The sequence below is a fragment of the Cyprinus carpio genome, chromosome B14 (genome assembly GCF_018340385.1).
Source record: "Cyprinus carpio isolate SPL01 chromosome B14, ASM1834038v1, whole genome shotgun sequence".
Taxonomy (NCBI): Eukaryota; Metazoa; Chordata; class Actinopteri; order Cypriniformes; family Cyprinidae; genus Cyprinus; species Cyprinus carpio.
Genome location: NC_056610.1, coordinates 18202375 through 18228354, shown reverse-complemented (window position 1 = coordinate 18228354; position 25980 = coordinate 18202375). Strand labels below are relative to the sequence as shown.

Below are 25980 nucleotides of genomic sequence, written 5' to 3'. Positions count from 1 at the left end.
ACAGCAACAACTGGGAAAATAAAAGCATGTGGAGCTGAGACACACTGTAAGTCATGCAGATTCCCACTACCATTATGGTGATCTACTGTTCAACTCTGTTCTTTGTAGATTTGCTTTTATTGGCAAAGTAAAAAGCTATCATTTCTGGTGGGCTTTAATAATAATAATAATAATAATAATAATAATAATAATAATAAATAATAATAATAATAATAATATATATATATATATATATATATATATATATATATATATATATATATATATATATATATATATATATATATATATATATATATATATATAAAACATTGTAATTTGTTAAAGTCTCCCTTACGTCATTCCAAACCTCTATGACTTTCTGCAATGAACACAAAAGACATTCTGATGGACAATGGAGTCCAAACAACATTAGACCCCAGTAACTTTTATTGAATGAAATTAAATGAAATGGAAAAGAAATGGATTTTTCAAAATACAGAAAAACACGGGTTTGGAGCACAAAAGATGTTCTGAAGTCTAAACAACATTAGATCCCAATAACTTTCTTTGAATAAAAATAAATAAATAAATAAAATAAATAAAATAAGTTAAATGAAAATGTAAAAAAAAAAAAAAAAAAAAAAAAAAAAAAAAAAAAACATTTTTAGTTTTTTCAAAATATAGAACACCACAGGTTTAGAGTGACATGAAGGTGAGTAAATGACAACAATTTTACTTTTTAGATGACCTATCCTTTTAAAAGTGTGCATCAAAAGAAACTGCGAAAATAATTTTCTTCCGAATAGGTTTCCCAAACATTCCCTCCACTCTTTCCCCCGATTCTCCATTACAGGTAGCCCCAGCCCTAAAATGCCCCAATTAGAGCAATTAAACAGACAGACCATTTTTTTTATGGGGCATGGAGCCGAAATGTTTACATTGCATATTAATGTGAACTGGGGCAGGACATTTTTACATTACGCATGCCAAGTGAAAGGGAGAGAGACTATTGCGATTTTACATTACCTGCTAAAAACAACGTTGCCTGGGTTAAATGATTTTGTATGAGAGGAAGATAGAAGAATACAAACACCAACAATACTAGGCTCAAACAAGGCTAAAATATCTTTGTGGCTTTTCTCAAACAAAGCGCGTCTGTTTGTGTGTATGAAACAAACTTAAATTAAACTCTTCCGACACGTCAGCTGCTTGCATACTTGTGTTTGCGGTTCTGGCCACACACACAAGGCATGCTCATGTTGTATACAGACCACATCCTTTAACAATTTGGTGAGGCCTTCAATTAAGCAAAACACGTGTGCGTGTTATTCTCTAATGGACATCTGGTGTACTGCCTGCCTCATGCTTACTTTCACCACAGCACTCTGTTTACATAGTTAGACATGGCTTTGGTTCTCTGTAACTTACCTCTGACCAGAAGGGCCTCGAATTAGACATGACATCATCTGCTACATAGCAGAAGACAGTCAGCAATCAGACTAATAGGGTATCTATGACAGGTAGCCATTGAGTTTTCTCATAAAATGTAGGCTCAGTTTAACCGCTGCCTTCCTTATAAAGGGAAATGTTCCTGTTATTGGTGCTTTTGAACATTTTTGTTTTACTGCCCAATAACATTTTGGAACTTTAGAAACTGGGAGAGGAAATGTTAATAACATATGAAGATCTTTTTTTTTTTTTATGGCAATCACATACTAAAGTTTCCTGTGAAGAACAGATGCATACAAAACACTACCATGGAAATACCTCGTTTTTGAACGGTTATATTTGAATAATCTTAAAATAATCTGATCCACCTGAAAACAATCCGACAGAGACCTTAAAGGGGACCTATTATGCAAAAATCACTTTTATAATGTGTTTATACACAGTTGTGGCAGTAGTGTGTGGAAACAAAATGGTAAAATTGTTAAAATCCACCCACTCATTTTTTTTTCTTTATCCCAATAAATCATAAACAGTCTCTCAGAATGAGTGGTTCCAGATTCTCCCTACATACATGTAATCGTAAGAAGAAACCCCTTCCCGTTTGTGATGGTCTCTGCCCAATTAACATAGACACAGCTCCAAGTGAGAAGCAGCAGTCCGCCATTACTGTTTTCTTGCTGAAGCTACTACTACACCAAAGGGGCATTAGGAGTGTTGTGCTTTGGGATGCACAGATGAACACAGGAGTCTCCATAGACTCCATCCATCTGAGCTGCTGAGGAAACTGTGGTTAAGTTTCATTTTTGAAAGAAATATCCCAGAAAAAAAAAATCTGTAAAGTCCTATATGATTTTGCTAATCATTTTACACCAGACTGCCTCACAAATGAAGGTCATTTCAATGTTAAATGCACCAGTTCAGCTAGAATCTGGAGGTACTTGATTTAGTTTTTGGTTTCCCCAAGTTTGTTGTTTGGCTGGAAATCCAGTGGTTGTTCGAAGTGACGTCTTGGGAAGCCAATGGTTGGGCCTTTGCTGTTCAGAAAGTTTGTTGTTTGGCTGGAAATCCAGTGGTTGTTCGAAGTGACGTCTTGGGAAGCCAATGGTTGGGCCTTTGCTGAGGTCGGACTCTGAGACACAGTGTTGTGGCAAAACTTAACTCAGAACACGAAACTATCAACGGAAAAGAAAAGATGGTTTTTCTTCTCAATGTGATTGAGTAGCAGCGGGTGTGCAGTCCGAAGCATGCAGGAAGAGCGCTCAAAGAATGCTAAAAATTATGGCAAAACCATGGCTAAAAACCAAAGAAACGGCAAAAAGCCCTAAGGCAAAAGCTAATTTTGTTGGTGTCCTGAGTTTTAAACTAGGCTGTTGGACACATCCCAAATGGTGTCTTGTTCATTACATTGTCTTAGCTTGGGGTGTTACTATGTTTCTCCTCCCAATACATAAATCAACATGTTATCTTATCTTAGTCACATGGTCTGAATTTTCCCGCTCTTGCAGAGTATAATTTGAACATGATTTCTATAACAAGAATATAATACATTATACAAAGAATTGATTGATAGAAACGTTTAAAGCAAGAATTTTCAAACTCACACATACCAAACATGAATATAAACCTAGTATAAACTATTCAATAGTTATTCAAAAGACATACACAATGAGTGACTAGGACATGATAGTCAAATGTGTGGGTTACATACATGATATGGAGTTATGTATAGAAATGATAGTTGCTCATGTAAGTCCTTTTAGCATCATTTAGGTACATATGTACATTTAAAGACAGCTCTGTTCCATTCTGTGAATGTGAGGGTGCTTGTTACGTATTTGTGTATGTTAGGAGTTTTTAGTTTTAGTTTTGAAGTCCATAACGAATATAAACTGGCTAAGTAAATTTCATAAATTTGTTAAAATTAAAAGAGATAAATAAATACACAATAACAATTTGCCACAAATAATTTATGTAATGCATTATTAATATCATTTATAATAATAAAAGCTATAATTAATTATAATCTTGAACATATCAGCCTATTTTACAGTTTTCTCACATGTGATTTTTGTTAACAAATTTTGGTCTGTTTTGAAATGTTGCTTTGTGAACATGAACCAGACGAAGTAGTTTTCAACATTGTGCAATTTAGTCCCCGTTTTGGAACAAAAACATACAATTCTGAAAATAGCTTTAGTACCCAGTAGTTGTACTAGTCCATAAACTACCAAGCCAATTAAGGGCCATGTGTCAGCTTCTGAGTTCTCCCCACACAAACCAGCTCACGCTAAGTTGGGAATCCATTCTCATCAGGGTGGGTGGCCACATTAACATCTCGAAACCCCTCTAATCTCATACTGACCTGCCAGAGTAAAAATGTTCAGAGGATAAACTTTCATATAATAGCAGAAATCGCTGGCAAGAGAAGACACACCAGCTGCTACAATAGATGAATTCCATGTCTGCCGGTACTAAGAGCAAATGCTCACCTATGCACTGAATCTTTTTCTCACCTTCTCTGAAACACATGAACAGGCACATCTGTAGCTGGCCCAACACAAGACTCAGACACAAGACATCTTCTCTTAAAGGCTTCTTTTCTACTACAGCTGTGCTGGTTCTCTTGTGGAATGGCTGCAGGGCTCTTTGTAATCCCATCTGTGATTTTGGGTGCTGCATTTGTGTGTGTGTGTTTGTGTAAGAGAGAGAGAGAGAGAGCTCTTACAAGCTTTACTGCAGTAATGCAGCTTTTCACACAGTTCATCTCAAAACACATTTTAAATTCACTTTGATACTGGAAGAGCTACTGTATAGGGCCCTATAATCCGTTTCTTGTTGTACTCCATCTAGCTGTCTTTGAAAACAAGAATGTTTCGTGTGAACAGCCTCTAAGAAATGTGCCTGATTCTGCCTGGTGGACCATAATTACACAGGGCTTCCTTAAAAGAACAGTTCACAGGAAAAACAAAAATTCTGTCAGCATTTACTCACCCTCATGTAATTCGTGACATTTTCTCTTGTGGAACAAAGATATTTTGAGAACTGTCTGATTTTTGTTCATACAATGCAAGTAAATGTTAACCAAAACTCCATTCTTCAGAATACATTCTTTTGTGTCCCTTCAGAAGAAAGACATACAGGTTTGGAATGACATTAGACAAAGAATTGTCATCCCTTTAAATGTGCACATCCCTTATGCTAAAGAAACAAATTACTTTTTTTTTATTATTATTATTATTTTTTTTATTATTTTTTTTTTTACTGAGTTTCTGAGGCAAATCCACTTGTAAAACGTCCATAAGAATAGAAATTATGGCTAGGCTAGCTAGGACATTCTGATAATATGTAATTGATATAAAATAAAGTTTAAGTTGTACAAACAAAAGCTCCAATCTATAGTGAGAAAAATCTTTCAACCAAAGTAAAATGTTTGACAGGATTTGGAAAAAAAATAAACAGATGGCATAAGGGAATGACAGAAATTTTGCAATGTGTGCGTTTGCGTGTTTTTAAGAAAATAGAAATGAGCATAAAAACAGTACTACAGTGGGAATCTGAGCTACTATATGACAAAACATAAGTATTTATCAGGTAAACAGCCAAGATTCAGATCTGCGCTTTTGATGCCTAACTTACTGTTTAGTAACATCACACATTAAGACATGCAATGCCCAGCTGTTGGTGTATAAGCTACTGACTTGTTTAACATATCATTTATGTAGCCAAAGAAAATATATGCATTCCTAGGCAGATAAACAAATTTAAACCGTTAAATCCCCAGTGGTGCAAATGCATCATTGCTCTTAAATACCTAATCTCTTTACTAAATACAGCCATCAAAATAAGCACCCCATTTCATGAGGAAGGATCAGTCACCCTGCTAATAGCATTCCACAATCCAACCCTACTAATGGCTAAACATACACTAAAACACACATGTAGACACATATAGCGTTCACATTCACTGACTCCTGCCTGCTCAAGCATGCATGCATACCATGGGAAGATGGTCCACACGTTTACAATGAACCAGCTGAACTTGTCTTGATGGATGGAGGCTACAAAGCACATTTGAGGGGTGATTTTCTTGAAACTGCAGTTGATTTTTCCTCCGCACAGATACAAACTGCAACATTACATTTGAAATATGTCTGCACTGCAGCTATACAGCAAACTTATGTAAATTGTAATGTATAGACCATAAAACGTTCCTTAATGTGCACAATGGACACCAGGAAAATGATTTAAGACTGATTATATAGCTAAGGACAGAATAATAAAAGCTTGGATTTGCTTTTTACTATAATGTTTTCCTGAATCTGCTGCTTCAGAATTACAGATAAAATGGTTTAAATAAATAAATAAATAATTGAAACACTTTGTCTCTGATTGCATTTTAACAGCCTACACACACCATTAAGCATGAGAGTGCCTTGATGTGTCAGACGCTTGCTGTTAGTGATGACGGATAACAAAACAAATGCTCAGTCGTGTGTGACTGATAGATTCTCAAAACACCCAATTAAACTGTAAAAACATCAGGATAGCAAGAAACAAGACATAAGGAAAAATGCAAATTCATCAGTTTGGTTTCCAACACTTAGTTTAGAAAAAAAAAAAAAAAAAAAAAAAAAAAAAAAAAAAAACATTTGTAGGTTGTGGAAACAAGTATGTATTTTTTCTTAATCACACTTCTGTGTATTAAGATAAAGCCATGCTTTTATGGATGATTTATATACTGATAGAAGAGCAATTGTATAAACCAGTAATTTTTTTTTATAAAGCTGCTTTGAGCAAAATAGTTTTTTTTTCAGTCAAAATTAAATAAACTAAATAAATAAAAAAATTAAAAAATAAAAATTGCCCTAAATAACTTATCAAAGTCCTCTGACTTAAAATACTTACTTGAATATCCCTGTAAAAAGCTAATTTCTTTAATGTTGGTTAACGGTCACATAACATGCAGGTAAATAAATGTTTACTAAATAGTTTTTTAAATATGTTTTGTTGTGATAATTTTATTTTTAAAAAAAATTAAACTAGAAAGATTTTATAAATTAAATTAATATTTAACTTCAACTAACAGTCATCAACTAATAAACTGCCTGCAGTTCCTCCGCACAAACTCTTCTGGAAAACCCTACAGAGAAGAGCAGAGCACATGTTGGTTTAAATGTTTTGGCATGGTTACTATTAAATCAAGAATGACTGGTCTGATGCCTTACACTTGCAGACTGGGTGAGCATTTCAGATTGACATCAGTCCATACCTCACAACACTTAAAGGGTTAGTTCATCCAAAAATGAAAATTCTGTCTTTAATTACTCACCCTCATGTCGTTTCAAACCTGTAAGACCTTCTTTCATCTGCAGAACACAGATTAAGATATTTTTGATGGAATCTGAGAGCTGTCTGACCCTGCATAGACAGCAACGCAACTGAAATGTTCCTAAGTCCAGAAACGTTGCAAGGAGATCTGTAAAAGAATCCATGTGACATCAGTGTCAGCTGCGTCACCCCGATATGCTGTTTCCATTCAGATCAAATCACAACAACGTAGGAAACAGATCCGGCGTGAAGCAGCTGACACAGAACAGCATACGTCCAGCGGATATTCTCCAAAATGGCACCAGGGTGATGCGGAGGAGACAAACTGTTGAATAAATTCCTTATTTTTTTCTTTTGCGCACAAGAAGTATTCTCGTAGCTTCGTATAATTGCGGATGAACCACTGATGTCACATCGATTATTTTACTGATCTCCTTACTACATTTCAGTTGCGTTGCTGTCTATGCAGGGTCAGACAGCTCTCAGATTCCATCAAAAATATCTTAATTTGTGTTCCAAAGATGAACGAAGGTCTTACTATTAATGACAGAATTTTTGGTGAATTAACCCTTTAAGTGTCACTTTAGTCAATATTTGCTAATCAAATTCAGACTTTTGCAGAAGTTACTTTTAGCTTCTTTACAATATATAAAACTAAGTATTTTTGCTAAGAAATAGGCTTTTATTCAAATCTTCATTCTAAACATACGAGCCCAGGTGTGCTATAATTGTTTGCATTACAAAGCAGCAATCCAGATCATCCAATGATTGCTTCAAATCTCCATGTAATCCCATCTTGATGGTGTTCATCCATCTCAATCAAGTGAAAGGGGCCATGAATTGAAGGCAGATGATGTGCACTTTTTAAATAGTTTTTTTTTTTTCTTTATAATGCCCTTATTTCTTAAAAGCATCCTGCATGTCCTGATTGAAACATGCAAAACACACCAAATCATCCATGATGAAATCACAAAAAAAAAAAAAAAAAAAAAAACACCTTGAAGATTTCAGCACAAAGCTGCACCTGGTTTCTGCAAGTATGGGCACATATACCAGGTGGTTTAGTTATGAGGTGAGCACAGATGCATTGAAGAAGAATGGATTCACACAACTATGCCAAATTATCTGAAAGAAGTCACTTTAACATTTAAATTCCATACCTGCCACATGTGTGGGAACAGAGATGGTCCCTTGAATTGGTGACTGATGCGATGTGAAACATGCACATGCACTCAGCGTGGCACAGAGATGAATGAGAGCTGTGCCTGGCATCTCATTAGCCGGTGGGGCTTCCGGCTTGAATTAGTGCTGTCATTCCAAGGAGCTAATGAGAGGCTTTTGAACAGATGTCCGATGCGAGGGGGGTGAGACAATTTCACCTTCTGTGCTTTAAGCTTGATTTATCCCACCTTTTTTCACCTCAGTTGTTCTGACACCATTTTGATCACCCACCTCCCCATTATCCATGAAATGTATACACACACCAAGATACAGAGATTGAGGGAAAAAATAAAAAGCATAGTCTATTATAAATACACATCGACTTACCCTTGGGGTTTGATTCAGTGGATAAACTCATGGAAGCCAGAGTTTTTTTGTGAGTATCAGCATGCATTTCACTTATCAGTGTTGCGGTCTTACTACGTTACAAGCCAGTGAGAATTTAACAGCCCATTAGGGATTGGACACTAAATTAATGGGCTTCTAAATGTGTAATCAGCATCCTTCATCCGGTGGGGCTGATTATGTAGCACTATCAGATGAGAAAAGACAGCAAGCAGAGAAAGTTCAGTGAGAGTCATTCAAAACCACTAAAAAGTCAGTGTAGACTCCTGCATGCATGAAGGAATTAGATTTGCGGCACTATAAAGCCGATACGATAAAAGATTCAGTGGCAGTCCAAGAGAATCTTCCTGAATCTGGCCTTGCATTCATACAGCTATAAATCACACCTGGAGTCCATCTTAGCTGACAGCCAGGCTGCTGCTCAATCTGCAGGCTGGGAAATAGATCTCCAGTCTCCAGGGAGAACCAACGTGCCACGCCTGACACCAGCATCTGTGTAAGAGTGTGTGCGGAGAACCTATTTGTGCTCCGGCAAAAAGCCAGACATTCTCCAAATACTATGTGCGATTGAGTTACACACACTAGGGTGTGCGACTGGCACACTGTCGTATATCAAATCGCAGCATGTGCAAGTAAACATAATGCAATCTGTTCTGGCATGGGGACACTGGTTCTCAGCCAGTGAGTACCGCGACAGGTGTGCTGCTACTTTTTTCCCCCTTGATTTCAAATAACATATCTTCCATATTTCACCAGTCAGCATCGTACCGCTGACAGAATAACGATGAAGCTGTTGGAAGCCACATTCTAACACATCTGATTACAGTTTCAGAGAAATCTGAGTTCTGAGTTCTGCATGAGCAATAAGTAACCAAATACACTGTATTAATCATAGATTATGTTTATAAAAAAAAAAAAAAACCTTGTTAAAGCTGGAAAAAAATGAAATGGTTTTGCCATGTACTTTACTTCATATTATTCAACATTTTTCTTGTCCATGGTAGACAAAATGAGTTATTCAGGTGAATCTTTTCCACAGTGAAAGTGAAAATAACTGTGGTGGTCTTGGGTGCTTTGGGAAAGGGACGGGGCCCACTAGGGGGTGTCAGCAAACTTAGAAGAAACTTAAAATGATTTAAAACAAGACAAGCATTAAAACAAGACTGAAAACTAAAAAGAAGAAGAAAAAAAAAACAAAGTTTTGAACAACCTTATTTCATTGAAATGTGAAATAACCTTTTTTTTAAGTGATGTGAAATAACCTAATTCCTGGAAAAGTCACAAAAAATATTATATCAGGTAGAAATTGTGTGTTAAAACTTTAATCCTTTTAAATGTTTTCATATTGTTATAGACAACAGGGGCCATAAATTTAAAGTTGGTGCAGGTGCAACACCAAAGTCATGGATTTGTTTCCAAGAAATGCACAAACACTAAAAATGAAATAGACGGGCAATGCAATGAAAACATTTAACTTTTTTTTTTATAATTACAATCATTAGGTTTAGGGGTCTGGTTAGGGTAAGGCTTTATGGTGAGTTTTACGAATTCTTACAATCTTGTATGAATTCTTACGATTTCTCATGACACCAGGTTGGAAAGAGCCTAATAGAGGAAACAGAAAATAATAGAAAGAAGATGGGTTGGTGGTATCTAAAACTACTGTAGACTTGAAATTTGGTCGCCTGCACAACATATTGGACAACATACACTACCCACCAAGTCACATCTTTGATAGCGCTGCATAATCCAAATGCTTCTGTCAGTCATGCCATTTCTCTAAAACAGGTCAAATGTTAACATGGAAATGAAAATTTATAGTCTGGCTTCAGTGAATCCTCATTGGCCACGGGATATTTTTCACACCATTCAAAGTGGAGGACTGAGCATTCTCAACCTCTCTTGTGCAAAAACAGTAGCCGGGGGTCAGCAGAGACCTTCTGAGAAAGGCTGACTGAGGTCGTCACCACAGTGGTGTGGTGTTGACAGCAAAAATTTTCTTTAATTCAAAGCCACGACACAAACATGCCAGTCATAATGGCATATCATTTGGCTAATAGAATGTATCTTGGTGATCATCCAGTGATCTCCTTCTCAAGTCATAAACACGCTGTAATGAGTCAATTTCAGACTCATGTCTCAAATAGGCAAGTTAGCCATGCTAATATGACTGAATATTGGTAAAACTCTACAAAAGACTTTGGACTTGCCACTTCAGTAATAATTACCACGCCAAAGCCAAGAAAACACCCAGGATAATGAATTTTTCAGATGCAAGTTATGTTGAACAAAACAATACCAACATAGTAATGCAATCTAAAGCTAGGTGTGAGATTTTTTTTTTCTCATTTTCACCCCATTAATAATGTCCAAAACTGCTCACTGCATAATTCAGTCATATCATTATATTGATATTGAAAATATTGATATTGGAGATATTGAAAATTTACAGTAAAAACCGGCAGCTGTGGTTGCTGGAATTTTACCGTAAAAAATTTGGTAACAACATTTTGTGTTTTACGGTTTTAACTTACATTTACAGTTAAATACCATAATTTCTTTAACTGATATAATGTTAATATGTGACCCTGGACCACAAAACCAGTCTTAAGTCGCTGGCGTATATTTGTAGCAATAGCCAAAAATACATTGTATGGGTCAAAATGACATTTTTCTTTTATGTCAAAAATCATTAGGATATTACGTAAAGATCATGTTCCATGAAGATATTTTGTATATTGATTAGTAATATGCATTGCTAAGAACTTCATTTGGACAACTTTTAAAGGTGATTTTTTTGCACCCTCACATTCCAGACTTTCAAATAGTTGTATTTCGGCCAAATATTGTCTGATCCTAACAAATCATACATCAATGGAAACGTTATTTATTCAGTTTTCAGATGATGTATAAATCTTTTTACACTTAAGACTGGTTTTGTGGTCCAAGGTCACATATATCAACCTACTGACGTCTGTTTTGCACCTTTGTAATACGCTGATAACCACCAAACGCAGCTGGTGGTGAGAAAGTCATATGATGAACCAAAGCCCATCACAAGCAGCTTTTAAATACTAACATATATAGAAGGTGCACAGTGTCATTCACACAAACACTAAACACTATCATGGTAGCGGACATGAAACTGAAATAATGCAATAAACATTCTTTTAACATACATTAGGTATAACATACAACCCTAATGTTCAAAACAGACAAGAAAAAACTAAGAAGAAACAAAAGCAACAAATTTAAAATGTAATGCAGGGAATTCTGGGAATGTCAATTTACGGTAATTCACTGTAAATTATACATTCTTTTTCACTTTCAAAAAACGGTATACTACTGTAAAATTACATGTAATGTCCAATACAGTTTTTCACCATATAAAGTAGGGGAATTGACCCTTAACCATTTAACAGGTTTGCACTGTAGCATTTTTACAGTCTTTTACCGTTAAATTCACGGTAATTTTTTACTGTGGTACTTAATACAGTAATATGGCCAAGTAGGCACTCATGGTATACAATTCTCTCAATTAAATTTATTATTATTATTATTATAATATATATATATATATATATATATATATATATATATATATACATACATACACTATACTATATATCATACACAGGTCCTTCTCAAAAAATTAGCATATTGTGAAAAAGTTCATTATTTTCCATAATGTAATGATAAAAATTAAACTTTCATATATTTTAGATTCATTGCACACCAACTGAAATATTTCAGGTCTTTTATTGTTTTAATACTGATGATTTTTGGCATACAGCTCATGAAAACCCAAAATTCCTATCTCAAAAAATTAGCATATCATGAAAAGGTTCTCTAAACGAGCTATTAACCTAATCATCTGAATCAACTAATTAACTCTAAACACCTGCAAAAGATTCCTGAGGCTTTTTAAAAACTCCCAGCCTGGTTCATTACTCAAAACCGCAATCATGGGTAAGACTGCCGACCTGACTGCTGTCCAGAAGGCCATCATTGACACCCTCAAGCGAGAGGGTAAGACACAGAAAGAAATTTCTGAATGAATAGGCTGTTCCCAGAGTGCTGTATCAAGGCACCTCAGTGGGAAGTCTGTGGGAAGGAAAAAGTGTGGCGAAAAACGCTGCACAATGAGAAGAGGTGACCAGACCCTGAGGAAGATTGTGGAGAAGGACCGATTCCAGACCTTGGGGGACCTGCGGAAGCAGTGGACTGAGTCTGGAGTAGAAACATCCAGAGCCACCGTGCACAGACGTGTGCTTTTGAACCAGAAACAGCGGCAGAAGCGCCTGACCTGGGCTACAGAGAAGCAGCACTGGACTGTTGCTCAGTGGTCCAAAGTACTTTTTTCGGATGAAAGCAAATTTTGCATGTCATTCAGAAATCAAGGTGCCAGAGTCTGGAGGAAGACTGGGGAGAAGGAAATGCCAAAATGCCTGAAGTCCAGTGTCAAGTACCCACAGTCAGTGATGGTCTGGGGTGCCATGTCAGCTGCTGGTGTTGGTCCACTGTGTTTTATCAAGGGCAGGGTCAATGCAGCTAGCTATCAGGAGATTTTGGAGCACTTCATGCTTCCATCTGCTGAAAAGCTTTATGGAGATGAAGATTTCGTTTTTCAGCACGACCTGGCACCTGCTCACAGTGCCAAAACCACTGGTAAATGGTTCACTGACCATGGTTTTACTGTGCTCAATTGGCCTGCCAACTCTCCTGACCTGAACCCCATAGAGAATCTGTGGGATACGCAAGACCCAACACTCTGGATGAGCTTAAGGCCGCTATCGAAGCATCCTGGGCCTCCATAACACCTCAGCAGTGCCACAGGCTGATTGCCTCCATGCCACGCCGCACTGAAGCAGTCATTTCTGCAAAAGGATTCCCGACCAAGTATTGAGTGCATAACTGAACATAATTATTTGAAGGTTGACTTTTTTTTTGCATTAAAAACACTTTTCTTTTATTGGTCGGATGAAATATGCTAATTTTTTGAGATAGGAATTTTGGGTTTTCATGAGCTGTATGCCAAAATCATCAGTATTAAAACAATAAAAGACCTGAAATATTTCAGTTGGTGTGCAATGAATCTAAAATATATGAAAGTTTAATTTTTATCATTACATTATGGAAAATAATGAACTTTTTCACAATATGCTAATTTTTTGAGAAGGACCTGTATATAGTAGCTTACATTTATATCTGCTTGTCTACTATGTTTATATTTTTTGTAACTGTATTTGGTTTTATTATTTATTTTTTATTGATTTATACATTTTTTGTATATTTCATATATTTTGTATTATTTTATAATACACTTTATCTACTTAAACACACATCTCTACACGGGTAGATAGAGACCAAGCAAGATAAGTGAGGATTAAAAAGGAGGGGGGCAGGTCCAAAATACCTCTCTGACAGCGAGTGCTGACATCTGCCAAGGTATGTAGACATGCCTTGAAGAGATAGGAACCAAGGTCAAGTCATCACATCTACCTTCTGCCAAAAGTCTAAGGCCTTTGGAATTCAGTTTGCTCTGAAAACAGGCAATATCCACAGACAGCTCACACCTAAGAGCATAGAATTATCTGTTCCGGCAGAGCACTAGCCCTCACAAACAGTTACAGGTTATCCGCTTATTTCAGCAGACAGGATTAAATATCCAGCGGGCCAAGTTTTGGTAGGAGTGACTAAACCCAGTCTAACTTAACCAGCATTACCCACAAATCACTTTCACTATATACTGTACAATATTAGAAGAGGATTTTTTTTTTTTTTTTAGCACTAGTTCATGTGACAGGCTCTGCAATAAGTCTCTAGCAGATGTTAAGGGTTGCCTGAGTGCATGACTCTGTTTATTAAAAAGTGCAGATACATCTGTCTTCAAACTGTCTGTGGGTGACAGGTAGGATGAATAAAGAAAGGGAGCCAAAGAGTCAGTCAAAGTGAGATATGAGCAAAAACTTGAGGAAGTGTTGTTGTCACGGAGTGATTGACGGGAATTAATGGTACAAGTTAAGCTGGACCCGAGGCTGCGATGTTCAGCTCCTCCAGTCTAGACAAGTGCAGATAACCAATAGTCATGGTCAGTGTCCGTGCTGGAACTTGGTTCTTTAAAACATTGTTTTTACACAAAGACAACTGTTCAAAAGTTTGGGTTAGGTAAGGTTTTTTCATGTTTTTTGAAAGAAGTCTCTTGTGCTCACCAAGGCTGGTATTTGATGAAAAAATACAGTAAAACACTAACATAATATTTTATTATACAGTTTAATTTATCTACATGTTTAAAATATATGTTTTCTATTTTAATATATGTATCCCTGTGATGGCAAAAGCATGTCACATGAACCTTCAGAAATCCTTCTAATTTGCAGACTTGGTGAAACATTTCTTTCTTTTTTAACCAATGTTGAAAACAGTTGTGATGCTTAATATCAATAATATATTTCTGGGGAAACCTTGATACATATTTTTAGGATAATTTCATTATTTTTTTTTTAAACTTTTGTTTATAATTTTTGTTATATATTATTTGAAAGAGTTTTAATTTAAAAGTCTTTGCCGTCACTTTGTATTAAAATAAAATATCATTAGCCCCAATATTTTGTATGTTAGAGCACTCTCATACACCATAGCACCACAAAATATAATATTCATTTTTTTGTGTAAATGTGTAAACTGAAAAAGAGAAAACCTATTTGCGGTTATGCACATTTGACTGTAGCCAAAATGATACAGTATCATATTTGTTGTCAGTGCAATTTGAGATTTACTACTTTTGAGTCAAATCTGGGCTCAGCATTACAACTAGAATTGCTTGGGGCTATAGTTATTTCCTATCACTGCATAAATCATCAAAAAATGAGAGGTAAGCAGACAGGAGGAAGCAGCTATGTAGCACAATTACAGTCTTTTTAGTCTGATTCCTATTTTTTGGTCTCACAGTAGAAGCATTGGGCTAAATGTCTTCTACTATTTGTGTGATTAAATAAATATTTACTACTATCTGTTAGAGCAGCACAGTTTAGCATCTGCCAAGCTAGGCCTGGTTCTCAGGGCAATGCGGGGTTAGCAGACCCATTTCTCCTCAGTGTAGATGATGGACACCACTACTGATGTCCTCCTGAAATGATCTTCAATGACGATTTCAGTGCACAAGCTATGAATTTCTTGACCTCATATTTAACTGAAACAAGAGGACCTATCATTCACAGGAGTATGGGTATTAGGTAGATGACACAGGTGGTGCCAGCACAGAAGACAGAAATGCCATGAAATTACAGGAGGAGGAAAAAAAAGCAAAACAAATCAAAGGCTATGACCCAGTTCTACAGAGGAACTCCATGGCCCTGCTGCTGATCCCTTTAAATTGGAGCTCTGTTTGGGTTAGGAATGTACACTCACTGTCCGTCACGACAAACATCAGACAGGCATTGACTTGCTTACTTGCCAAATCAGTCACACTGCCTTTCAAGTGCGCTGACAGCAAAAACATGGACACCCCAACCATGCAATCTTCTATTCCAGAAGGGTTACAGAAGAGACTTCCCTTTAAACAAACTGCGTAGTATTGCATAAAAATATCTTCAACTTCCCAAAGATTTTTTCCTCCTTTAGTCTTAAAGTTTTCAGTAAAAACAAAAAAACAACACAGCCCCATTGAGCTTTTGAAAGTCGGGCATTGGCAGGGTACTGCTTGTCGATTGACAACAAACTTCAATGCCTACAGTATTACAGCCAGAAGAGCTTGGTGCAAAAGGACTGGGGTAAACTTTTACATTAACAGGGAGTCATTTGTCTCAGGTGTGTGTGTGTGCCTGTGTTTGAGTTACTAGAAAGCTTGTTTTCTATTTCATTGGACTACTGGGTATTGAAAATCCTTTTGGTTTAGGTTTGCCATTCGTTACCCACAGTGTATGCACAATTCACAATCGCAATATAAACTTGAAATGCTATGGAAAGTACTTAACACAACAGGCTGGTAATGTAGAGCTTTGCCAAGCAAGAACACTGCCAGCTGCCACATACAGTAGTCTCGGAGTTCTGGGAACCACCTTCTTCTGAAGTCCTTGCAACAAAGGTAATACCTACAATATGTTGTTCTCTTTTGAGAAATGGATTGAGCAAGTGGCTTTAAATTCAATTTCTTCACAAGTTCAACGGTATCTATTTAACTGTGTTTGTCCGTACAATGCAAGTCAAAACAACAGTAGACCTTTCATTTTATGTTTAAAAAAGAGAGAGAAGACATTTGTCAAAATATGTCTATTATACCACCACACAACATAAATAAAGTCTTGCAGGTTTGGAACAACATGAGGGCAGGGTTATTATAGTCAACTAAAACCACGCTGAAAAAAAAGGTTACACTTTACAGTATGATTATACATTTAAGTATCGAGTAATACTAATTCACTAAAAGCACTTACTGTATAATTAGGGTTAGGATGAGGGTTTGTTTTAGGGTTTGTTGCATGTAACTATGCATAATTTATTGTTATTACTATAGTAATCACATATGTGTAACAAGGACATTGTAAAAAAAGCATTACCAAAATTTAGAAACAAATTTCACTCAGAAATTGCTAGTAAATGCCTCAAAAAATAATAGTTTGGCCTACTTGAAGTAAAATAAACTTTACTGAAATAAAATTAAATAAAACTTTTTTTAATCATTTTTATGTTAGTCAGTTTCCAAGGGAAATAATACTATAATAGTATATAGATTACACTAAAATAAACACCGCATGAGGGTGAGTGAAATTCATTTTTGGGTTATCTGTCCCTTTATGCTCCATGATGTGCATGAAATGGCATGATAAATGTACATGCTAATAACTAGATTTAAACTCCTAGCTGCAGAGTGAAGTGTTGCTTGTGAGCATTCAAGCAATGCTATGCTTTAATCATTACACACCCACCACTTAACTGTCTGATACATGAGGCGCGCTGCATTTCCCAGTTAGCTGGTGCACCACATTAACCCCATTCCTAACTGAGTAATCCAGTAATGCAGAGCCTTGCGAAGCATTCAGTCATTACTGAGGATGGCTCTCACACGTCTCTGTCTGAGATGTCAAAGGGGTTACAGCAGATTAATGGTGGATAATCTGGCACCATTAGAAAACTGCAGCTGCTTTCTGAACCCATTCCACTGCTGTAGAACTGGCTTATGGACACAGCTAAAGATGGGAACGGTTAACTGACCATGGTCCAAGTATTTGTAGTTTTATCATTAGGGTAGGACACTGGACACTGTTGCAACCAGGAATGAACAACTACTCACCAGTTCAGCATCTGGGTTCTGACTGACTCTCTTCTTGAATGTAATCTAGTTAATACTGATAACATTCATCTTAATTTGATTTCAATAACATGGCTATAAATTTAAGATCTCTGATAGATGTTAATAATTTCACACTGAAGCGTAAAATAATGGCGGAAATTGTGCATAAGCTCATTCAGAGGTTAGAATATGAAAATAAATGGGGATTTTAAGTGGAGCAGACAACCATTCAGGTTCTGTTCTCTAACTCAAAGCTCCACAGTACTTGTATGTTCGTAACTATATGGCTGTTAATCTAACATGTTAAATAAATACAGCTAATCATTCAAACATAACTCACAAATTTATATATTTAATCATGTTCTCTGACCTGACAAACCACATTTACCAAAATCAGGCAGCACAGAATGAGTAAGGAATCGTTAATTTGGCGGAGCCTTGATACGTTTTTAACTTAGCATTCCATCTAAAAAACACATGGAGCAAGACACTTAAAAAAAAAGAAAAAAAGAAAGAAAAGAAAACACTCAGTATTAAAATAAATTCACATAAATCAAATGCAAAAATAAAATAAAACATGCAGATAATAATCTACAATCTATATAGGTTTCTAAAGCAAATTTTTGTAATTTCTATTTAATGATCCCTTCATTTACCATTATAAGGTATCTTTGAATATGATTTATAGAAAACATTGATATGATACTAATTTGCAGTTTGATTAATCAACTGACAATTTCTGTTGTAACACCCTAAACATGCCTCTACTGTAAACAAACTAATCTTCAGCATGGTCACTTATAATGACTTCATGAATCAGCATCTAACCTAAAGGTCAGGTCAGTGCAGACACCAGCATACACATTTGAGTTGCTAGTAAGGATGGAACAGGAAACATCTTTCACCCACCTTCATCAACTATATCCTCCTTCACATCAAGAAATTGTATGAAAACCACTGAACCAAAAGAACTATTTTTTTGAAAAAGCATTTGAGAGACGACTGAACAGCTCCATGAACTGTGGGCTGACAAACTCTCTTCTGAGATTAACCTGAAAAAGTTGGCTGAGTAGCTTTTTAACCTGACCTTAACTTCACACTGCAGCTGTGAAATAAAACCAGCCTCAGATCAGCGGTGAAGAACTGCCTCAATCAACACCAACCAGAGAAGGCTGCGACAGAGCATCTACTGTTGTGGCAATTAAAGAGAGCCAGAGAACAAGACTCTCCGTTCAGAGACCCTTGGCAGAGCACATTACCAATTCACCTCCATTCTTAAGTTATTGGGGAATAAAGGTGGCATTACAGCCAAAAAACCCTATCAAATGGCAATCATAAAGGTCTTCTTTGGCTCACAACTCTGACCCGAGAGGACTAGATATGCGCTACATTAAACGTGCCAATTCAATTAAGCCTGCCTTTACAGTCCCAAGTTATACAGAAGTTACTTTTCAACTATATATACAAAGTTTATATATTTTTTCTCCATATAAACATTGCTTTCCAGTAGACATGTTCTGCATGTTCCACAGTTTAGAGAAAGAATGATAATACAATGAAAGCTCTGATAGTGGGCCCAGTGAAGCAAGATGTTTCCACTCTACTTCACCCCTGACACAGTAAGGGGCGCTCCCTCACCTAAGTCAACACAAGTAGTAGTTTACATTTTGTTAATGGTGCGCAATGGGCGACAGTTTGCCTGGCCCCACCAACGCCTGCTTTACAACACTGAGCTTATAGTTTCAGAGCAAAAATAAATGGAAACATTTGCTTTATTTTATTTATCATTATGATTTTTTTTTTTTTTTTTTTGACCTGTGAGTTTTGGTGGGATTCAGAGGAAAGCAAATTACATGGCCCCGGGGCACCCCACGCTTCATGAATGGAGTCTTTCTGCGATCAGAGAGAAATCCCTCCCCAGGGGACCCCGTTACCCGGAGATTCTTTTTCCTCTTAAATACACAGAGTTGTGCGTTTCATGCACATGAAAGCAAAAGGTAACTTCAACTTCTATTAAGCATAATGCTGTGTGAACCTCTTAAATTGAAGCCATTTATGGCAAGCTGTTTACACATTTACTCCTTTTAATTCTGTTTCTGTTATCTATTCTATTAATTACTATTCCTTACATTAATATGTACAACAGTCAATGGAATATTTGGTATAACACCAATTATGTATTAGATACTAGTGCTGTTATTTATTCCAACAGAGACTAGTATTCAATCAAGTAGTCATTTGAATGGTAATAGGCTACTTAAAATCTAATCAGATTTTAGTATTTGTTCCTTTGCTATTAGTATCTATGCTAACAAAGGGAATTTTGCATGAGGACACGTTGGTTAGATATCATCTATCACTAGCATGTATTCTAATTGCTTCTGGATTAGTTTTACTGCTTAATCTTTAGTACTTGCAACAATCCCTTTCTTATTTTTTTGTAATTTATTCTATTTGATTATTTGTTAGTTTTATTGGCTAAATGTTAAAAAGGCTTGCCATTGCACAGGTAAACTCAACGCATTTAGTTGTAAAGCACCATCAGAAGTCCCACACAAGCCAAGAGAAGAAAAAGAAAATCATATGACTCTTTGAACTTACCATTCTGCTCTTTCGTGTTGGCGTGGTGAATCTTACTGATGTGACTCGATTCCGCCACCGACTCATGCTGATGAAGAGACGATATAAGAATCAAGAGAAGCAAAGGAATCATTTGGATAAATGGTGGCTGTCGGTGCTTATAGGCACTTAGTATGTGTTGTTTCAATCACCATGCAGAAATATTGTTCGTGAGACGCGTATCCAACTTTGGACACAGGCACGCGTAAAGTAAAGTCCACATAATCCTGATCGCCCAGAGTTTCTACTGTGAAAACTTCTCTGTTGAAAGTTTCCCGAGGAACATCTGCGCAAAGTTAATAATTGCTGTTAACTTTCACACCTGTTCGCCTAAAAACTAGTGTTTAAGAGGACAGTTTGAAACGTGTACTGGCTGTAAATTAAGATCTGCTGAGACGAGAAACATGCGTTTGTCTGTTTGCAGAGTGTCCGACTTTCCCTTGCAACCACAGATAGTCCATTCAAGTAACGCAACACATAGCGACCGACTATAAAATGGTACTTGCAGCGTTGCGCGTCCAACTTTCTGAAGGAAATGAGTGTCTTGAGGTGGCTCCGAGTGTTTGGCGAGCGCAGACGGCCGACTGGCGACACAACAGGTGCTGCACATAAAGTAAAAGTTCCCCGTGGAGGAAACTCCCCGGAGAGGCGGGGACCATTCACAAGCTGCTGCTGGTGCTGCCGCTACTGTCGCTTGAAGTGAGAGTCTATATTTCTCACATTCCCACTGCCATACACGTATGTGTATGTGTGTGTGTGTGTGTGTGTGTGTGTGTGTGTGTGTGTGTGTGAGAGAGAGAGAGAGAGAGAGAGAATGAGAGTGAGATTGAGCATATGTTTATGGGTCAATAACGTGACGCTGGTTTTGTCTGTTAATCAATTAAGCTATTCAAAATAACATTAAAAACGCGATTAGATCAAAAATGACTTATATGATGATTTTTTTTATTTATTTCATAATTTAAGTTAATTTGTAGAATGTTTGTGGTGCTTGCAGTCAACATTTTCTACAGTACAGTACTGTGTTGGCTATATATATATATATATATATATATATATATATATTATATGGCTATATATATATATATATATATATATATATATTGATTGATTGATTAGTAACTCAAACCGCCTTTCAGGGCATCTCTCATTTACATTCAACATGTTTGTAATTCGGAACCAAATCCCCCTCCAAAACGCAATGGGATGATACGTATATATACTCAAACCGCACTTTGTCCACACTTTGGAAGTCTACTGGAAATAGTAGATACTAGGGAACTTTTGGCATACACTTTTCGACATGATATGCTTTGGGTCTAATCTCACATACTAAAGAGTATGGATAATATGTACATTGGTAGCATCATCTGTAGCCTACTTCCCTATGTTTGAATACCTGGGAGATCACTGGTGCTGGAGATGTTGAAAAAAAGAAAAGAAAAAGTGCAAAACTCCACAGATTTGCATTGCAGATCAAAATAAATTTGCACTTAATTCTTATATATTCTTCTGACAATATATTTTGATAACTATAGTTTCTGCCAAGTACCATAGTTAGATATTGCTACAGCTATAGAATTGATCATTTGGAATCTCCTTTAAAAGTGTAAAAAATAAAAAAAAATAAAAAAAAATTCTTGTTATTTTTATTGGTAAGAATAAATGTGAAAATTCACAGAAACTATATAATTTTTTAGGGACATGAAGTTTTAGCTAACATGGTCAGATTTCCATCTTTTGTCATTATTGTAAGATTAACTCTGCCTTTGCAAATGGTCTTGAAGATGCATTAATCATTAGTTCATGACTGCTTCACATGTTGGTGGAAAGGCTTCCTGAATGGGTGTGACCATTTGAAACAAGGCCTACCGCTATTATTATCACAAGTTGTGGCCTGTGTCGGTTCTTGTGTCTAAATATTTTCATCGTTTTGTTTGGCATTTCATCATTGTGAAGTCAGAACAATGCCTAAAGCATCTTAAGGGAACTGCTAAAGACCTCTTAATTTGTCAAATCAAAGCTGCAGACAGTGCACTTACTCCCCTTGTGTAAGTTATTTCCTTCTCCTTGCTCAAAGCATCAACCCATGAAGGTCTTTTCATGTGGTTAATCTCATCTCTCACTTGTCAACGTGTTCCTTACGTGCCTGTTAGGTGTAGATTTCTATGGCAGACTAAACAATCAGAGAAGGGCACACATTGAAGTGATTCTCCCAGACAAATGATGCAATGGCAAAGCAATTCACTTTCAGCCCCAGACCACTTCAGAAGGGGGGAAAAATCTGAGACCAGAAGCATGTGGAAGCTGAAGATCTCAATCTGACATGATACAATTTTGAAGTTTGTCGTTTTATTGTTGCATTGTGTGCAACATGGACAGAGATATCAATTATAGAGGTGAAGTCATTATATATACATTATGTACAGTACATATATATGGCAAATGTGTAATTTTGGGAGTGTGGAAGGTATTTTATGTTTTTTTTTGTGACAAATGATTCTGACAGTCAGAGCAGGAATAGGTTTTTAAAGAAAACATGGTAATGTAAAGACAAAACATACCTTATGCTTTATTTTGGCTATTTTTTGGTTTGTAGAAGTATTCGCCTCTAGGTATGCAGATAATATTGCTCATGGATCCCTCAGTAGCATAAAGTGGAAAGGTGTAGTATGTGGTGCCGCCAGACTGGAGGTCATGTGCAGACTATGGGAGAGTATCATATTCCAACCCAAAACCTACAGCAGATGTCAGCACCTCTGCCAGAAAGAATCTCTCCCTCTCTCTGTATATGGGGGAGGGGTTTCAGTAGATTGCTATTTTGCCTGGTTTAAGACACTACAGTGTCTTATGCTTTCATGGTGGTCCTGCGAGTCACTTTGATATTGAATCTAGATAAACAGTGAAATTACAAACAAGGCTATTTGAGGACTGGAGGAAAAGGTCACTGCGGTCACCGCCTGTCTGGCCAGCAAACACTGAGTTAGCTTCCGGCTGTAGCATTAGCGGGAAAATAATCTTTGTTTGATTGCAATGAGGTCATAGAGGAAACTAAACTAAACAAACGTTGTGTCACCTTTTATCCAGTGCAGTATCCATCATGCAGGATATGACACGTTAGATTGTCCAGAACAGGAAATGCATCATCTGTGAGGGACATTACAATAACGTGCTGATGATTTACGGTCAAATCCAGTGTTATTTTTGCATTATTTACATACTATTATAGATTTTTTTATATTATGCTTTTATTTTTTATATATATGTTTTTGTTTTAATATTTTAATAAATTTGGTTTAGAAATACTGTAGTTTTGATAGTTTAACTTTTAGTAATTTTGTTATTTGCTTTTGCCATTTTCACTAGTTTTTTTTTCTATTTAGCTTCAATTTATTTGTATTTTTTAGTTTTAGTTTTACTAATTTTAGCATTTCAATTTAAACTTTACTTTCATTTCAATATTTATCATGGCAATATTTATTTTAATTAATTATTTTTTTATTTATTTTACATTTAAAATTTGTAATAGTTTTAGTTTTGGCTAACATTAACATTAACTGGATAAGTAACCATGATATTTGTCTCGTTTAAGGTATTTTTGCTTGTAGTAATGATATTAAGTAGCATACAGAATAAAGACATGGTTGTTGTAGTAAAACCATATGGATTTTAAAAATCATTTTGTGTTTAACATCTGATCTTTGTTTGTACTGTACTGCACATTTGTAGATGTTAAAGTTCCATGTAATTTGTAAGGTGAGTAAATTCTCTCCTTGTACATTGCTTCTAGTCTGTGATTTGGTCCTGTTCCAATGTGAGAAAAAGGCTATTGACCTGCTCACTTTGATTCATTTGGGTCTGTTCCAAGAGACATAAAAAGGGAAAGTAAAAGTTAAAACAATTTCTTGCTAAGCTGCAATTACTACCTAAGGAATTATCGCACTCCGTACTTCACAAGACAGATGAACTTGTTAGATTTTATCACATAAAAATGTTGTAAAGCGAATGAGTGAGAGTCTATAGGATGTCAAGAGAAACAGTGTGAATCCCTGAAATAGACATTGTCAGGGAAATGTGAGAATATAAGTCTGCGATTAATAAACTTCCTATCATGTCTGTCTAGACTAACTTCTTTAAATTCATAATTTAGACTTCTCCATACACATCTTGTGAGAGTCTCTTTCTTACATGTCATTTAACATCTAGTGAGTATATATATGATGACTAATTCACAGTCCCAGCAGTTATTCTCCATTAGGGTCTTCCTGATATTCTTTCATACCCCTGGAATGCTTGTCAATCACCTCTTGAGAGCTACACAGCATCATACGGCAAAAAGAAGTGTCTTTGAGAAAGTAAGTGGTACCTTCACCCTATGACTGCTTTTATTTTGATTTTTATTGAAGAATGTGTCAGCACAGGGGTGTGTGGAGACTGATAGCAAAGTGGAGTCTGCATGCCAGATATAATACCACATTCGATTTGCTAGAACACTGACATATTTTTGGACCGGTACTACATTGTCCATCAGCTATGTGGCTTTTGGCCAAACATTGAACGTTTTCTGAAAACAAGCCTCCCTTTGTTCCTGGTCATTTATCGTCGGGGTTTTAATTCAACTTGTATTAATCAGTAATTTAGTTTTTATGTGCACGCTTTATTAATACGTTCTGCTCCGCTACAATGAAAAACAGAGACTAAGCCATCTATTGTTCTGACAAAGCTGATGAAGGAGGTATAGTATTGCGTATAATTCAAACGAACAATGCTTGAGGTCTTTGGACCTCTGCTGAACACCAGAGTGCCCTGTGGAAATTTGTGAATGTCTGTGTTTTCATTCTTACTTAATCCAAACACCATTTGCCCAGGACCCTTGGAGAATATCTACATGGGAGAGAAATGTGTCTGAGCTTTGCTTTTGGTTCACGTCTTAATGTTTATGTTGTCTGTTGAGTGAAGTAATAGAGTACTTGATGTCACTCAGAGGGAACAAAAAATGTATTTGGCCTCGGTTTGAGACTATACCTGATGGCTACATTCCCTAGCAACTGGTTCTATGTCCCAATGTTCTTAAAAATACAGACATTTGCACCTTGTGTCTGTTGGCTGGCACACTTGTGTTTTACTTTGCTTGTTGCTGGAGTAGTCTTGTTTAAGCTTAAAATGGCACCATTCATTCAGCTAGGAACACGAACAGAGGGATATATATATATATATATATATAAATATATATATATATATAGTACACGAACAGAGGGATATATATATATATATAATTATAAAGCAAATAACATTAACCCGTGTGCTACTCTAAAAATCCTTTCCCTAATCTGGTGATCTCAGTTGAAATTGACTGGCCTTTTAAAATTGTTTGTAGATAATTTTAGCAATGTTTACTTAAAAATTGTCAAAAAAAATCCTTAAACAATTCTTTAAAAAGTTATAATACCCTGTGTGAACAAAGACAGTAAGTATTAGTACAATGCAAAAACTTTAACTATCATTTTCTAGGTCAAAATGGCCTAAACCTAACATGAAGGTTAAGCGTTTAATTATTTACACATGCACAAAAAACACAGGTTTGTTTCTTGTTCTTTTTTTTAAGTGAAACATTAAGTCTTACATATTGTTTTCTTTTTCTTTTTTTAAGTGAAACATTCATTCTTACATATCGTTTCTTTCATTCTTGAATTTTTTTTTCTTGTATAGATTAATTCTCTCTCTCTCTCTCTCTCTCTCTCATC

The 25980-nt window shown here is 36.2% G+C and overlaps 1 protein-coding gene across 3 annotated transcripts in view; it reads right to left on the bottom strand.

Annotated features, from left to right (window-relative positions):
- The window catches only part of pdgfc (platelet derived growth factor c), a 48905-nt gene extending 27932 nt beyond the window's left edge, over nucleotides 1-20973 (bottom strand). The window contains exons 1-3 of one of the 3 annotated variants that reach the window (XM_042738321.1): nucleotides 20389-20973; nucleotides 20219-20285; nucleotides 3945-4104 (exon numbers count right to left, since the gene is read on the bottom strand). In XM_042738321.1, coding sequence (XP_042594255.1) covers nucleotides 3945-4104; nucleotides 20219-20285; nucleotides 20389-20459 — 298 coding nt within the window. In that variant the 5' untranslated portion in view covers nucleotides 20460-20973. Of the gene's footprint in view, nucleotides 1-3944; nucleotides 4105-20218 lie in introns of all 3 variants that reach the window. The other 2 variants (XM_042738323.1, XM_042738322.1) reach the window with 2 other exon arrangements.
- Nucleotides 20974-25980: the final 5007 nt, after the last annotated feature.